Below are 18,387 nucleotides of genomic sequence, written 5' to 3' on the forward strand. Positions count from 1 at the left end.
ATGTAACGGGCTGGGACCGGTATATAGTCATATAATATACTGCAATGTAACGGGCTGGGGCCGGTATATAGTCATATAATATACTGCAATGTAACAGGCTGGGGCCGGTATATAGTCATATAATATACTGCAATGTAACGGGCTGGGGCCGGTATATAGTCATATAATATACTGCAATGTAACGGGCTGGGACCGGTATATAGTCATATAATATACTGCAATGTAACGGGCTGGGACCGGTATATAGTCATATAATATACTGCAATGTAACGGGCTGGGACCGGTATATATCTATCTAGTCATATAATATACTGCAATGTAACGGGCTGGAGCCGTATGTACCAGGGACTCAAGCTTGAGGAGGATAAATTGCATATTCCAGGGGCCTTCTGGGAAAAGCGAAGAGTCTCCCTCAGCTAGACGATTGTTGGGTACAGCCGGGACCAGCTGCTTGGAAAGCATCACCAAACCAGGGATTTAAGCTTGAGGAGGATAATTTGCATATTCCAGGGGCCTTCTGGGAAAAGCGAAGAGTCTCCCTCAGCTAGACGATTGTTGGGTACAGCCGGGACCAGCTGCTTGGAAAGCATCACCAAACCAGGGATTCAAGCTTGAGGAGGATAATTTGCATATTCCAGGGGCCTTCTGGGAAAAGCGGAGAGTCTCCCTCAGCTAGACGATTGTTGGTTACAGCCGGGACCAGCTGCTTGGAAAGCATCACCAAACCAGGGATTCAAGCTTGAGGAGGATAATTTGCATATTCCAGGGGCCTTCTGGGAAAAGCAAAGAGTCTCCCTCAGCTAGACGATCGTTGGGTACAGCCGGGACCAGCTGCTTGGAAAGCATCACCAAACCGCGCGCCGTAAGGCGCGCGAATTATTGCCTGTAGGACATTATTGCAAGAAAGCTTGGCTGAGTAGATTACACAAGAAGGAAAACACACAGCAAGTCAGCAGGATCTAGGAGCAACATGGCAGATGTGACAACCTACATGGTGAGCTGCAGCATGTGCTACATGTTCACAGATCGACCAGAAGAAGAATCCAATTTCACCTGTCAGAAGTGTAGACTAGTGGCCCTTTTAGAAGAAAAGGTGCGGGGTCTGGAAGAAAGAATAGCAACTTTGAAACTCATCAAAGAGAATGAAGACTTCCTAGACAGAACAGAAGCATCTCTACTGGTCACAGAAGGTGAAAAAAGTGTCAGAGAACCTCCAAAAGCAGATGAGTGGAAGAATGTGACCAAAAGAAGCAAGAAGACCATGGAGAAATCACCAACCACACAACTGAAGAACCGATATCAAATCTTTGTAGAGGATGAAGATGGCACACCTAAGGATGAAGCAATACCAGCAAGCAAAAAAGAAAAGGGCACACAGCAACAAGTGACAGCAAAAAGTACAGCCAAGACAGCAAAAAGTACAGCCAAGAAGCAACGAAGAGTGGTGGTGGTGGGAGACTCACTACTGAGAGGCACAGAAGCAGCCATCTGCAGACCGGACATAACCGCAAGAGAAGTATGCTGCCTTCCAGGTGCGATGATCAAGGATGTGACCGATAGGATACCAAAGCTCTTCAGCTCCAAGGACGTCCACCCATTTCTTCTGATACATGTTGGCACCAATGACACGGCAAGGAAAGACCTACCGACAATCTGCAAGGACTTTGAAGAGTTGGGGAAGAAAGTAAAGGAACTGGATGCACAGGTAGTTTTTTCTTCTATCCTTCCAGTAGACGGGCATGGCACCAGGAGATGGAACAGGATCCTTGATGCGAACAACTGGCTAAGGCTACGTTCACATTCGCGTCGCTGTTGCGTCGGCGACGCAGCGGCGATGCGCCCCTATGTTTAACATAGGGGACGCGTGCGTCTTTTTGCACGCGTTTTCCGACATGTGCATCGTTTTAGACGCTAGCGTCGGACGCAAGAAAACGCTACAAGTTGCATTTTTCTTGCGTCCGATTTCGTCAAAAAACGACGCACGCGTTTTTCCGTGCGTCGCGCGTTGCGTCGCCGACGCAGGGCGGCGCAACGCTAGTGTGAACGTAGCCTCAGACGATGGTGCAGACAACAAGGATTCGGATTCCTGGACCACGGTGTGAATTACTTGTACGATGGACTCCTCGCCAGAGACGGACTACACCTCAACAAACCTGTGAAACACACATTCGCCAGAAGACTCGCTACACTCATCAGGAGGGCGTTAAACTAGAAGAAGAGGGGACGGGAAGAAAAACATTAGACTCGAACAAAGAAGACCCAGGAAAACATACTCAGAAGGGAGGTAAGAACATTTCTAAAACAATCCACAGCGAGGAGATTGGAACAAAACAAAATCCTCTAAACTGCATGCTCGCAAACGCCAGAAGCCTGACAAACAAGATGGAAGAACTAGAAGCAGAAATATCTACAGGTAACTTTGACATAGTGGGAATAACCGAGACATGGTTAGATGATAGCTATGACCGGGCAGTTAACTTACAGGATAACAGTCTGTTTAGAAAGGATCGTAAAAATCGGAGAGGAGGAGGGGTTTGTCTCTATGTAAAGTCTTGTCTAAAGTCCACTTTAAGGGAGGATATTAGCGAAGGGAATGAGGATGTCGAGTCCATATGGGTCGAAATTCATGGAGGGAAAAATGGTAACAAAATTCTCATTGGGGTCTGTTGCAAACCCCCAAATATAACAGAAACCATGGAAAGTCTACTTCTAAAGCAGATAGATGAAGCTGCAACCCATAATGAGGTCCTGGTTATGGGGGACTTTAACTACCCGGATATTAACTGGGAAACAGAAACCTGTGAAACCCATAAAGGCAACAGGTTTCTGCTAATAACCAAGAAAAATTATCTTTCACAATTGGTGCAGAATCCAACCAGAGGAGCAGCACTTTTAGACCTAATACTATCTAATAGACCTGACAGAATAACAAATCTGCAGGTGGTCGGGCATCTAGGAAATAGCGACCACAATATTGTACAGTTTCACCTGTCTTTCACTAGGGGGACTTGTCAGGGAGTCACAAAAACACTGAACTTTAGGAAGGCAAAGTTTGACCAGCTTAGAGATGCCCTTAATCTGGTAGACTGGGACAATATCCTCAGAAATAAGAATACAGATAATAAATGGGAAATGTTTAAGAACATCCTAAATAGGCACTGTAAGCAGTGGGAATAAAAGGACTAGAAATAGGAAAAACCCAATGTGGCTAAACAAAGAAGTAAGACAGGCAATTAACAGTAAAAAGAAAGCATTTGCACTACTAAAGCAGGATGGCACCATTGAAGCTCTAAAAAACTATAGGGAGAAAAATACTTTATCTAAAAAACTAATTAAAGCTGCCAAAAAGGAAACAGAGAAGCACATTGCTAACGAGAGTAAAACTAATCCCAAACTGTTCTTCAACTATATCAATAGTAAAAGAATAAAAACTGAAAATGTAGGCCCCTTAAAAAATAGTGAGGAAAGAATGGTTGTAGATGACGAGGAAAAAGCTAACATATTAAACACCTTCTTCTCCACGGTATTCACGGTGGAAAATGAAATGCTAGGTGAAATCCCAAGAAACAATGAAAACCCTATATTAAGGGTCACCAATCTAACCCAAGAAGAGGTGCGAAACCGGCTAAATAAGATTAAAATAGATAAATCTCCGGGTCCGGATGGCATACACCCACGAGTACTAAGAGAACTAAGTAATGTAATAGATAAACCATTATTTCTTATTTTTAGGGACTCTATAGCGACGGGGTCTGTTCCGCAGGACTGGCGCATAGCAAATGTGGTGCCAATATTCAAAAAGGGCTCTAAAAGTGAACCTGGAAATTATAGGCCAGTAAGTCTAACCTCTATTGTTGGTAAAATTTTTGAAGGGTTTCTGAGGGATGTTATTCTGGATTATCTCAATGAGAATAACTGTTTAACTCCATATCAGCATGGGTTTATGAGAAATCGCTCCTGTCAAACCAATCTAATCAGTTTTTATGAAGAGGTAAGCTATAGGCTGGACCACGGTGAGTCATTGGACGTGGTATATCTCGATTTTTCCAAAGCGTTTGATACCGTGCCGCACAAGAGGTTGGTACACAAAATGAGAATGCTTGGTCTGGGGGAAAATGTGTGTAAATGGGTTAGTAACTGGCTTAGTGATAGAAAGCAGAGGGTGGTTATAAATGGTATAGTCTCTAACTGGGTCGCTGTGACCAGTGGGGTACCGCAGGGGTCAGTATTGGGACCTGTTCTCTTCAACATATTCATTAATGATCTGGTAGAAGGTTTACACAGTAAAATATCGATATTTGCAGATGATACAAAACTATATAAAGCAGTTAATACAAGAGAAGATAGTATTCTGCTACAGATGGATCTGGATAAGTTGGAAACTTGGGCTGAAAGGTGGCAGATGAGGTTTAACAATGATAAATGTAAGGTTATACACATGGGAAGAAGGAATCAATATCACCATTACACACTGAACGGGAAACCACTGGGTAAATCTGACAGGGAGAAGGACTTGGGGATCCTAGTTAATGATAAACTTACCTGGAGCAGCCAGTGCCAGGCAGCAGCTGCCAAGGCAAACAGGATCATGGGGTGCATTAAAAGAGGTCTGGATACACATGATGAGAGCATTATACTGCCTCTGTACAAATCCCTAGTTAGACCGCACATGGAGTACTGTGTCCAGTTTTGGGCACCGGTGCTCAGGAAGGATATAATGGAACTAGAGAGAGTACAAAGGAGGGCAACAAAATTAATAAAGGGGATGGGAGAACTACAATACCCAGATAGATTAGCGAAATTAGGATTATTTAGTCTAGAAAAAAGAAGACTGAGGGGCGATCTAATAACCATGTATAAGTATATAAGGGGACAATACAAATATCTCGCTGAGGATCTGTTTATACCAAGGAAGGTGACGGGCACAAGGGGGCATTCTTTGTGTCTGGAGGAGAGAAGGTTTTTCCACCAACATAGAAGAGGATTCTTTACAGATAGGGCAGTGAGAATCTGGAATTGCTTGCCTGAGGAGGTGGTGATGGCAAACTCAGTCGAGGGGTTCAAGAGAGGCCTGGATGTCTTCCTGGAGCAGAACAATATTGTATCATACAATTATTAGGTTCTGTTGAAGGACGTAGATCTGGGGATTTATTATGATGGAATATAGGCTGAACTGGATGGACAAATGTCTTTTTTCGGCCTTACTAACTATGTTACTATGTTACTATGTATACTAGATGGTGGCCCGATTCTAACGCATCGGGTATTCTAGAATATGCATGTCCACGTAGTATATTGCCCAGCAACGTAGTATATTGCCCAGCCACGTAGTATATTGCCCAGCGACGTAGTATATTGCCCAGCCACGTAGTATATTGCCCAGCGATGTAGTATATTGCCCAGCCACGTAGTATATTGCCCAGTCACGTAGTATATTGCCCAGCCACGTAGTATATTGCCCAGCGACGTACTATATTGTCCAGTCACATAGTATATTGCCCAGTCACGTAGTATATTGCCCAGTCACGTAGTATATTGCCCAGTCACGTAGTATATTGCCCAGTCACGTAGTATATTGCCCAGCCAGGTAGTATATTGCCCAGTCACGTAGTATATTGCCCAGCCAGGTAGTATATTGCCCAGTCACGTAGTATATTGCCCAGCCACATAGTATATTGCCCAGCTACGTAGTATATTGCCCAGCCACGTAGTATATTGCCCAGCCACATAGTATATTGCCCAGCTACGTAGTATATTGCCCAGCTACGTAGTATATTGCCCAGTCACGTAGTATATTGCCCAGCCACATAGTATATTGCCCAGCCACGTAGTATATTGCCCAGCCACGTAGTATATTGCCCAGCCACGTAGTATATTGCCCAGTCACATATTGCCCAGCCACATAGTATATAGCAGAGCCACGTACTACGGTATATTGGCCAGTCACGTAGTATATTGCCCAGCCACATAGTATATAGCAGAGCCACGTAGTATATTGCCCAGCCGCGTAGTTTATTGTCCAGCGACGGAGAATATTGTCCAGCCACATAGTATATTGCCCAGCCACATAGTATGTAGCAGAGCCACATAGTATATTCCCCATCGACGGAGTATATTGTCCAGCCACATAGTATATTGCCCAGTCATGTAGTATATTGCCCAGCACAGAGCCACGTAGTATAGAGACTTAAAAAAATAAATAAACATATACTCACCTTCCGAAGGGCCGTTGAAGTCCTGCTGTACTCACCATCCGCCGCCTTTCCTGCTCCTCGCCACGCTCCCGGGACCGCTCCATTGCAAGCGGCAGCTTCCGGTCCTGTCCCAGGGCTGGTGTGAGCAGGACCTATGATGACGTCGCGGTCACATGACTGTGACGTCACGGCAGGTCCTTGTCGCACATCAGCCCTGGGACGGGACCGGAAGCTGCCGCTTGCAATGGAGCGGTCCCGGGAGCGTGGCGAGGAGCGGAAAGGCGGCGGAGGGTGAGTATAGCAGGTTCTTTTTTTATTATTATTTTTAACATGACATATTTTTACTATTGATGCTGCATAGGCAGCATCAATAGTAAATAGTTGGGGACACACAGGGTTAATAGCAGCGGTAACAGAGTGCGTTACACCGCGGGCCGTTACCGCTGCCATTAACCCTGTGTGAGCGGTGAGTGGAGGGGATTACGGAGCGGGCGCCAGGCAGTGAGTGCAGGGGAGTAGGGGAGGGAGTAATCGGACTGTGGCCGTCGCTGATTGGTCGCGGCAGCCATGACAGGCAGCTGCCGAGACCAATCAGCGAATGAATAACCGTGACAGAAGAACAGACAGACGGAAGTGACCCTTAGACAATTATGTATATAGATAGTCATATAATATACTGCAATGTAACGGGCTTGGACTGGTATATATCTATCTAGTCATATAATATTCTGCAATGTAACGGGCTGGGACCGGTATATACAACCCCTGGCGCAAATTTTGGAATCACCGGCCTTGGAGGATGTTCATTCAGTTGTTTAATTTTGTACAAAAAAGCAGATCACAGACATGGCACAAAACTAAAGTCATTTAAAATGGCAACTTTCTGGCTTTAAGAAATACTAAAAGAAATCAAGAACAAAAAATGTGGTGGTCAGTAATGGTTACTTTTTATAACCAAGCATAGGGGAAAAATTATGGAATCACTCAATTCTGAGGAAAAAATGATGGAATCACCCTGTAAATTTTCAGACCCAAAAATAACACCTGCATCAAATTAGATCTGCACATTAGTCTGCATCTAAAAGGGAGAGATCACACCTTGGAGAGCAGTTGCACCAAGTGGACTGACATGAATCATGGCTCCAACACGAGAGATGTCCATTGAAACAAAGGAAAGGATTATCAAACTCTTAAAAGAGGCTAAATCATCACACAATGTTACAAAAGATGTTGGTTGTTCACAGGCAGCTGTGTCTAAAATCTGGACCAAATACAAACACCATGGGAAGGTTGTTAAAGGCAAACATACTGGTAGACCAAGGAAGACATCAAAGCATCAAGACCGGAAGCTTAAAGCAATATGTCTCCAAAACAGGAAATGCACAACAAAACAAATGAGGGACGAATGGTTGGAAACTAGAGCCAACGTCTGTGACCGAACTGTAAGAAGCCGCCTAAAGGAAATGGGATTTACATACAGAAAAGCTAAACGAAAGCCATCACTAACACCTAAACAGAAAAAAACAAGGTTACAATGGGCTAATGAGAAGCAATCGTGGACTGTGGATGACTGGATGAAAGTCATATTCAGTGATGAATCGCGAATCTGCATTGGGCAAAGTGATGATGATGGAACTTTAGTTTGGTGAGGTTCCAGTGAGATTTATAAAGATGTCTGCCTGAAGAGAACATGCAAATTTCCAGCCATTGATGATATGGGGCTGCATGTCAGGTAAAGGCACTGGGGAGATGGCTGTCATTACATCATCAATAAATGCACAAGTTCATGTTGATATTTTGGACACTTTTCTTATCCCATCAATTGAAATGATGTTTGGAGATGATTAAATCATTTTTCAAGATGATAATGCATCCTGCCATAGAGCAAAAACTGTGCAAACATTCCTTGAAAAAGACACATAAGGTCAATGTCATGGCTGCAAATAGTCCGGATCTCAATCCAATTGAAAATCTTTGGTGGAAGTTGAAGAAAATGGTCCATGACAAGGCTCCAACCTGCAAAGCTGATCTGGCAAAAGAAATCGGAGAACGTTGTAGACAGATTGATGAAGAGTCCTGTGTGACCCTCATTAAGTCCGTGCCTCAGAGACTGCAAACTGTGAGAAAAGCCAGAGGTGGTGCAACAAAATACTTGGTGATGTGTTGTAGTGTTTTTTTGTTTGTTTTTCATGATTCCATAATTTTTCCCCTATCCTTGGTTAAAAAAAGTAACCATTACTGACTACCATATTTTTTGTTCTTGATATCTTTTAGTGTTTCGTAAAGCCAGAAAGTTGCCATTAGAAATGACTTTAGTTTTGTGCAATGTCTGTGATCTGCTTTTTTTCTACAAAATTAAACAACTGAATGAACATCCTCCAAGGCCGGTGATTCCATAATTTTTGCCAGGGGTTGTATATAGTCATATAATATACTGCAATGTAACGGGCTGGGACCGGTATATATCTACAGTAATATGAAAAAGTTTGGGCACCCCTATTAATCTTAATGTTTTATAAAAATTGGTTTTTTTTGCAACAGCTATTTCAGTTTCACATATCTAATAACTGTTGGACACAGTAATGTTTCTGCCTTGAAATGAGGTTTATTGTACTAACAGAAAATGTGCAATCTGCATTCAAACAAACTTTGACAGGTGCATAAGTATGGGCACCCCACCAGAAAAGTGACATTAATATTTAGTAGATCTTCCTTTTGCCAAAATAACAGCCTCTAGTCGCTTCCTGTAGCTTTTAATGAGTTCCTGGATCCTGGATGAAGGTATTTTTGACCATTCCTCTTTACAAAACAATTCCAGTTCAGTTAATGATGGTCACCGAGCATGGACAGCCCTCTTCAAATGATCCCACAGATGTTCAATGATATATGGTCACATACAGTTCATATTCCAGGCTGGTCTAACTGGCACCAAAGTGGGCAAATAGCACATTTTCCCAGATTTTAATAAGTAACTGCAGTTTTTCATGGGTTAAATGACTTTTAGCCACTGATCTTACAACACTAATACACAAAAAGTCATACCGCGCATCAAAGTCTCTCCAGCCTGGATCAAATGGGTTCTGGGTATGATAACTGGCATCGCAGTGGGCAAACAGACAATTTTCACAGATTTGAATTGAACTGGTGTTTTCCATATAAAATGACTTGGAGCTTAAGACCGGACAACCCCTTTAATTCTTAAAACAGACCAGTAACTTATTCAAATCAGTACAAGTTGTACTCCCTTTGATACCAGCAATTTTTGGTCCGTACCCAATAAACCATTTGTCAGCCTTAAAAAAAACGAAAACTGATTTTGAGGTGGGTCTTCCTGTTCTGTGCTGATACTGTAAGACCAATGTCCCACGGGCATTTAACTCCTTAAAAACTGGCTTTGATGCCAGTACTGATGCCCAGGACCCATGTGGGGCAGGCTGGAGTGGCCTGAATTAGATTGCATTGTGAGATCAGTGGCCCGGAGTCATTTAACTCTTGCAATAACTCCTATTTTTGTGGCAGTTTTGTAACTTTTGTTGCTTTGTGTTTTTTGTATTTTTTGAGTGTGTTCACATCAGGGTTTATGGCTGCATTATATTTTATTAATGCAATTTTACATTTTTGTTGTTAAGCCTGTAAAAAAACGAAAATAAATAAATTGCCAAATAAGAAACTGGACAAATAAGAAACCAACTCATATAGAGTTCAGTTAATACTGGAAGTCACCACTAGGAGGAGGGCTTCCACCTACGGATTTGTGCAACTTCAACTGAACTCAAGCAGCTCCCCTAGTGGTGGACGATGACATTGGAAAATCCCTGCCCTTCTATCAAGCGTATGAAGGATCGCTGTACGTCCAGTTACTTAAAAGAGGCAATTAAAGGGGAGCTAGAATAATAAAATGACTTTTTTTGAGATTTTTGTGTTACATGCATGAAATAAAATTAGCAATCCTGCAATTTTCACACTGGTTTTTTTTTTTTTTTATAAACTCATACTTCCTGTTTCAGGAAATAACGCATGTACATAGTCGCAATGAACAGACTCTGACCCTATCTTTTATATTGAAGTATCTAATGAGCGAGTGCAAAGGTCATTGAGAAGGAAGGGGCGGCAGAGGAGCTGTGACATCGGGGGATGTGATTGGTGGAGTCTGTGTTATCAGCTGTGCACAGAGGCGTTATCAGTAATTATAATCCTGCCTCTGATGATAAGGAAACTGCTAAAAACTGTTCCTGAAAAGACAGGAAGTATGAGTCTAGATAAGCCTTAATGGCTAATGTGAAAATTGCAAGATTACTAAATGTAATATATATATATATATGATAGATTTTTTTTACAATAAAGACTGTGATATGGAGAGAAAAAAACTTCCCAAATGTTTTTAAAAAGACATATAGCAAAAAAAATAATTTAAACAATAGGTCATTTTCTGCTGACAGCTTTACTAATCTAATAGGGTCCCTGTAACCTTGCTGATGCATGAAGTGCATGATTTTTGATCATCTATTTTTTTTTCATCTTTCTACCTTGCAGCAATTCTCTAACCAACGAGGAAAATAAAAAGATTTTTGGCAAGTGTAACAATCCTAATGGACATGGTCACAATTACAGAGGTAAGAAGATTCTGTCATATGCAGAAATCCAACAAGCCCATTCCTCCTCCTTCCCTTCCCTCAGACACCTGCCATCTTGAGGAAAGTTATAACACCCCCATACACCTACACATGTTTTCTTTACCACTGGTCCAGACAAAAGCGGTCGTCTCAACAACTTTTATCTAATGTGGTGTGTGGTCCTCTATAGTACATGGACTTGCAAATCTTGTACATGATTAGTGTTACTGCACTGTCAGGAATAAGAATACGCCTCATGTGTGTGTACATGCACTATTTATATGACTTATATCTTGCATTTTTAATAATTATTGCCCTGCGTTAGAAACAGTTGTATATTCTTACTGTAAAGCCACGTTCACACGATCATTATTTGGTCAGTATTTTACCTCAGTATTTGTAAGCCAAAACCAGGAGTGGGTGATAAATACAGAAGTGGTGACGTGTTTCTATTAGACTTTTCTCTGATTGTTACGCTCCTCATTGTAGCGGCGGCGGCATCCCTGCACAAATCCCCACCCCCTGTTCTCTGGCAGGGATGGCAACTCACTGCCCCGGCCCTTGGCCCGCGCTTCCTCCTGCTGTTGTGGTCTGTTCACGTCTGGGAGATCCCAGGGCACTTTGCTTAGGGTGCGTACACACTCCTGGTCTATTTAACAGACAGCACGCATTGTCCTAAAGTGTCCTCCAATACCTGGGAGACACTATTTAAGGCACCTCCACCTGTTGCTTGTCGGTATACCAGCCGTGTGTTCCAGAACCTGCCTTGCCTGCCTGTATACCAGTGGGGTCTGCCAGAACTTGCTGTGCCTGTCTGTAAACCAGCTGTGTCCGCCAGAACTTGTTGTGCCTGTCTGTGTACCAGCCGTGTATGCCAGAACCTGCCGTGTCCACCTGTATAACAGCCGTGTCTGCCAGAACCTGCCGTGTCCTCCTGTATAACAGCCGTGTCTGCCAGAACCTGCCGTGTCCACCTGTATAACAGCCGTGTCTGCCAGAACCTGCCGTGTCCTCCTGTATAACAGCCGCGTCTGTCAGCAACTTCCGTGTTCACCTGTATAACAGCCTTGTCTGCCAGAACCTCCCGTGTCCTCCTGTATAACAGCCGTGTCTGTCAGAACCTGCCGTGCCCTCCTGTATAACAGCCGTGTCTGCCAGAACCTGCCGTGTCCTCCTGTATAACAGCCGCGTCTGTCAGCAACTTCCGTGTTCACCTGTATAACAGCCTTGTCTGCCAGAACCTCCCGTGTCCTCCTGTATAACAGCCGTGTCTGTCAGAACCTGCCGTGTCCTCCTGTATAACAGCCGTGTCTGTCAGAACCTGCCGTGCCCTCCTGTATAACAGCCGTGTCTGTCAGAACCTGCCGTGTCCTCCTGTATAACAGCCGTATCTGCCAGAACCTACCATGTCCACCTGTATAACAGCCGTGTCTGTCAGCAACTACCGTGTTCACCTGTATAACAGCCGTGGCTGTCAGAACCTACCGTGTTCACCTGTATAACAGCCGTGTCTGTCAGCAACTACCGTGTCCACCTCTATAACAGCCGTGTCTGTCAGCACCTACCGTGTCCTCCTGTATAACAGCCGTGTCTGCCAGCACCTACCGTGTTCACCTGTATAACAGCCGTGTCTGCCAGAACCTACCGTGCCCACCTGTATAACAGCCGTGTCTGCCAGCACCTACCGTGTTCACCTGTATAACAGCCGTGTCTGCCAGAACCTACCGTGCCCACCTGTATAACAGCCGTGTCTGCCAGCACCTACCGTGCCCACCTGTATAACAGCCGTGTCTGTCAGAACCTACCGTGTCCTCCTGTATAACAGCCGTGTCTGCCAGCACCTGCCGTGTCCTCCTGTATAACAGCCGTGTCTGCCAGAACCTACCGTGCCCTCCTGTATAACAGCCGTGTCTGCCAGCACCTACCGTGTCCTCCTGTATAACAGCCGTGTCTGCCAGCACCTACCGTGTCCACCTGTATAACAGCTGTGTCTGCCAGCACCTGCCCTGTCCTCCTGTATAACAGCCGTGTCTGCCAGCACCTGCCGTGTCCTCCTGTATAACAGCCGTGTCTGTCAGAACCTGCCGTGTCCTCCTGTATAACAGCCGTGTCTGCCAGCACCTGCCGTGTCCTCCTGTATAACAGCCGTGTCTGCCAGCACCTACCGTGTCCTCCTGTATAACAGCCATGTCTGCCAGCACCTGCCGTGTCCTCCTGTATAACAGCCGTGTCTGCCAGCACCTGCCGTGCCCTCCTGTATAACAGCCGTGTCTGTCAGAACCTACCGTGCCCTCCTGTATAACAGCCGTGTCTGTCAGAACCTACCGTGTCCTCCTGTATAACAGCCATGTCTGCCAGCACCTGCCGTGTCCTCCTGTATAACAGCCGTGTCTGCCAGCACCTGCCGTGCCCTCCTGTATAACAGCCGTGTCTGCCAGCACCTGCCGTGTCCTCCTGTATAACAGCCGTGTCTGTCAGAGCCTACCGTGTCCACCTGTATAACAGCCGTTTCTGCCAGAACCTGCCGTGTCCACTAGTGATGAGCGAGTGTACTCGTTGCTCGGGTTTTCCCGAGCACGCTCAGGTAACCTCCAAGTATTTTTTAATGCTCGGAGATTTAGTTTTCATCCCGGCAGCTGAATGATTTCCAGCTACTAGCCTGCTTGATTACATGTGGGGATTCCCTAGCAACCAGGCAACCCCCACATGTACTCAGCCTGGCTAGTAGCTGTAAATCATTCAGCTGCCGGGATGAAAACTAAATCTCCAAGCAGTTATAAATACTCGGAGGTTACCTGAGCGTGCTCTGGAAAACCCGAGCAACGAGTACACTCGCTCATCACTAGTGTCCACCTGCATACCAGCTGTTTCTGCCAGTACCTGCTCATCACCTGTTGTGCCATCCATTCCTTGCCGATCCAGCTTCCTACTCCTTTGGGGGTCAGCTGCCATGTATCCAAGGTCTGTCCTGGAGTAGCACCTGGCGTCCATCTGGAGCCAAATATAACCACTCCATCAGGGGCGTTAGGGAAGAGCCAGGTGCTCACCTAGTCACGACCCTCCAGGCCTTCCTCGGTCTACGGCACACTGGATCCACTACCATGTGTGTTGCACTGATTTTGGATTACCTTTCTGCTTTTGTTTCTCTCCATCTTCTCCCCCTTCACGTCTCCGTATTCAGGTATAATTATAATTTTTCTGCAGACAGATTTGTAGACAGATTTGAGTAGCCTTTGAAAGTAAACGATCAGTGCAGGAAATAGTTTCCAATAAGTAAGAAAGGAAGCAGCTATTTCTTAAATATGCTTACAAAGTTACTTTAATTCACTTGTACTATTATGAAATTATATAAATTTCAATTTACTCTCGAAACCTAAGGCTATGTGCACACGTTGCGGATTTGCCTCTGGAATTTTTTGTGGGGATTCTGCATCTCTTGGCAGAAAACGCAGGTGTGGATTTGATGCGTTTTTTTTAATGCGGATTCAGTGCGGATTTTATGCGTTTTTACCCCTGCGGATTTCTATAATGGACTGGGTACAAAAACGCTGCAGATCCGCACAAATAAATGACACGCTCCTTCTTTTAATCCGTAGCGTTTTCCGTGCGGCATTTTCTGCACGATTAGCACAGTATTTTTTTCCATTGATTTACTTTGTGCTGTAAATCACTTGCGGATCTGCAGCGTTTCTGCGCGGAAAAAAACGCTGCGGATCCGCAGTAAATCTGCAACGTGTGCACATTTTTGGGGGGGCTGGAATCATTTTAATAAATGTTTCTGAGTCTCTGTTATTGTCACATACTTTCTATGGTTCCCATGATGTTCTATCCATCCTTATTATGGGGAGGCACAGATGTATTTTCTACCTTCAGTAAAAAGGCGAGATCCGTCCTGTTATAGCTCTGAACAAACAAATCTGTGATCTAGGCTTATCTTCTAACCTCAATTTGTGTACCATCTGCTGTGGTCAGGGCTTTATTTCCAGCACAATTAGGTTTGGTTTGAGAGATCAAAGTGAGCTATAGAGGAAATTAAAAGTTCATGAGTGACAATTGTAAATGGACTTTTCAATTTTATCAATTTTATGGTGTGGGGTGGTTTATCAGTGTGTTTTTTTTTTTTAAAAACGCATGTGTTTTTAACGCATGCAAACGCATGTGGTTAAAAACGCATGCGTTTACATAGACAGCAATGCATTTACTAAATTACTGACCGTTTTCTTTCCACAAATCCGATTCCAACAGTCTCTTATCTAGATATTAGGGTGGTTTCACATTTGCGGGTTTTTTTTTTGCGTTTTTGCGGTAAAAAACGCAAAAAAAGCATGCGTTTTTCCCCCCTATATTTAACATTAAAAATGCATGCGTTTTTTTTATATGCGTTTTGACGCGTTTTTGCAACGCATGCGTTTTTTCCTGCATGCGTTGTGTTGCAGAAATGCAACATGTAGTATTTTTAGCTGCATTTCTTTTGCCACAAAAAAACACATGCGTTTTTTTGCGGCAAAAGAAATGCAGCTAAAAATACTACATGTTGCATTTCTGCAACACAACGCATGCAGGAAAAAACGCATGCGTTGCAAAAACGCGTCAAAACGCATATAAAAAAAACGCATGCATTTTTAATGTTAAATATAGGGGGGAAAAACGCATGCTTTTTTTGCGTTTTTTACCGCAAAAACGCAAAAAAAAAACCCGCAAATGTGAAACCACCCTAATATCTAGATAAGAGACTGTTGGAATCGGATTTGTGGAAAGAAAACGGTCAGTAATTTAGGCTGTTAGGAGGAGGAGTGAATTGCTGTGGAAATTTTTTTTTTTATTTGGGAACATTAGTGGCTGGAAAAGGAAACCAGGACATTTTACCCTAAACGCAGCATGAGACAGCAGGTCGCGAGCATATAGACTATTGCCGGGCACATCTGGTAACAATATTGCTGTAAGGAACATGTAAGCCACTAATAGTAACTTATTTTTTCTTCTAGTGGTCGTCACTGTACGAGGAGAAGTAAGTTAGAGTCTTTTTTTTTTTCAATGTTTTTTACAGTGTAGTTTTGGGGTAGAATCCCAGATTTCTCCGCACAGTCACCTCCCTGCTTATGTAATGAGATTCCAAAATAACGTTCTGCCTTATGTAACTACCGTGGCGCACTCTGCAGGAACTGAGTAATCCAAAGTTAAAAAGAATTACAAATATTTTTTCAATCAATAAAGTGAGTCTGTCTAGTTAGATGGAACCATTAAATCAGACGTCCCAAGTCCAGAGACCATGGTAGCACATTTAGGTCACGTAGGCTGCTCATCGTATTACAAAAAGAATAGAAAAAGCAAGAAGCCGACCATACAGTGCAAAATATTATAAAGAGAACAATCAATTTGTAAAATTCTTCAGGTGCAAAATAACAAGTAAAAAAAACGCAATGAATGAGGTAAAATACAGAGTAATAAATGAGGTAACAAATAGAACAAAAGGGACGCACTTACAGGAGTATGATAATGTTAATAAAACTGGGTGAAAAGTGACAAGATAGTGGACACAGTACAAAAATATCATATACACGTACAGAATTCAAAAGGCAAAGTCATACACAGTACTCATTATTAATGATTAAAGTGCTAGTGCAGTGTAACAAAAGTGTTACCATGATAGCAAAAAAATCAATAGGTGTAAGTGTGTAATATATAGTGGTCTGAGCACCAAACAGCAGCACAAAGTGCATGTATAGTGACGGGGACAGAGAGTCACGTGAGAGTGTAAGCAAGTAATCCAAGGTAGGAAGTAACTCACAATGATAGTGCATATCTCTGGCTCCTGGATGGCATTCACCCCAACGCGCGTTTCGGGCCGGTTTTGTTCTATTTGTTACCTCATTTATTACTCTGTATTTTACCTCTTTTATTGTGTTTTTTTTCTTGTTATTTTTACCTGAAGAATTTAATAAATTGATTGTTCTCTTTATAATATTTTGGACTGTATGGTCAGCTTTTTGCTTTTTCTTTTCTTTTCGTAAATTTTCTGACTGTCCTTGTATCATCACTTAGGTCCGGCTTCTTGGTTGCAGGGATCTTCATTTCCATATGATTGTATATTGTAATTTCACTAAGTACAACGGATACCCCATTACCACTAAGCATCGTAAGACAAGCAACATCTGTCCTGGTGTTGACGTGTTGAAAAATGGCTCCTGAGACACCTTGGAGAACCTGATTCCAGAAGTGATCCATTCTGTACTTCAATTGAAATTGGACGTTGTACACCGAGCCTAAGGTGTCAAAGATCATCTACACAAACCATCAGAAGGAGGTTTTACAAGCCACGGGTTCAACTACAGTTGCTCCATTGACCTCACACCACCTACCTCAAAGGTTATCATGGCGCAGATCAAGACGGCAATGGAGGCCTTCACGATGGAATGTCACACCTGTCCTACTCATGAGACTAAAGCGTGGGTATAATTTATGGTAGATGGATGCCTCTAAGTCTTCATGCTAGGTACTCTAAGAGCTTGGCATTACATTGATTTTATTGTGGAACCAGTGGTATGGACATTTCTCCAAAGTGTCCCCAGAGCTGTTATTCAACACAATACCAACAGACCACATATCGCTGATGCTACTCTGAACATCCTGTGTGGCCCAAACGTGTTACCATGGCCTGCAACCTCTCTGGACTTATCTCCCATCAAGCCCATCTGGGACACCTTGGGTCAGCAATTGCACATGGAGCTGCCAGCAGAAGATCTTCATGATTTCTCTGTCCAAGAGCATTCAGTGCTCCAGACCATTCCTCAGACAACCAATAATAACCTCACTGATAGCAGTCATTTAATTGCATGTATTTCTGCTCTTAACATTCATACCCTTTACTGATCAAATCGAGATGTTTTGAAAATTTCTTTCAGTTTTTCAGCATTTGCTTGCATATAATTAACATAAATATCTATCCTGAGATTTCCATAATTTTACAACTTTTCCTTCTTGGTGTTGCTATTTCAATATTGAGGAGTTTATTTTTTTTTCCAGAGTTGTGACATGTCTGCCACATTGGTTTCACACGGAGAGTTGTAAAATGCGCCAATTTTTTATATGGCATGTTACATTATAAAATACAGCAGCATGGGAATCATACAAGATGGTTGCTCTTACCCATAACTGTCCTGTAGCGCTGCACGCACGGCCCCAACATGCGTTTCTTCCCCCGAAGAAGCCAATGCGAAACGCGCGTTGGGGCCGTACGTGCAGCGCTACAGGACAGTTATGGGTAAAAGCAACCATCTTTTGTGATTCCCGTGCTGCTGTAGTCAATGCTTATAAGTGTCAAAATCATAATTCTTTATTGAGTATACTCTGGTTACTTTTACTGCGTTGACACAGCCACTTGGGTCTCATTGAAGTTATTTCCTGGTTAAACTTGATGCACTGTCACTTTACTCTACCGATGGACTTGATTATTTGGCTCTAACTATGCTGTATCTGCGGTGTTGCACTTTATTCTTGTTGCACCTGACTCCAGTTTTTCAATAGCTCTGTCAATTGATATGGTTCTTTTAATAGTATTTTGAGTGCTTGTTTTTAAGTTT

The 18,387-nt window shown here is 43.4% G+C and overlaps 1 protein-coding gene across 1 annotated transcript in view; it reads left to right on the top strand.

The window, feature by feature from the left end:
• The window catches only part of PTS (6-pyruvoyltetrahydropterin synthase), a 55,030-nt gene that overhangs the window by 12,638 nt on the left and 24,005 nt on the right, over positions 1-18,387 (top strand). Inside the window, exons 2-3 of the mRNA XM_069739158.1 lie at positions 10,728-10,807; positions 15,793-15,815. Coding sequence (XP_069595259.1) covers positions 10,728-10,807; positions 15,793-15,815 — 103 coding nt within the window. The remainder of the gene's footprint in view (positions 1-10,727; positions 10,808-15,792; positions 15,816-18,387) is intronic.

This window comes from Ranitomeya imitator, chromosome 9 (assembly GCF_032444005.1).
Source record: "Ranitomeya imitator isolate aRanImi1 chromosome 9, aRanImi1.pri, whole genome shotgun sequence".
NCBI lineage: Eukaryota > Metazoa > Chordata > Amphibia > Anura > Dendrobatidae > Ranitomeya > Ranitomeya imitator.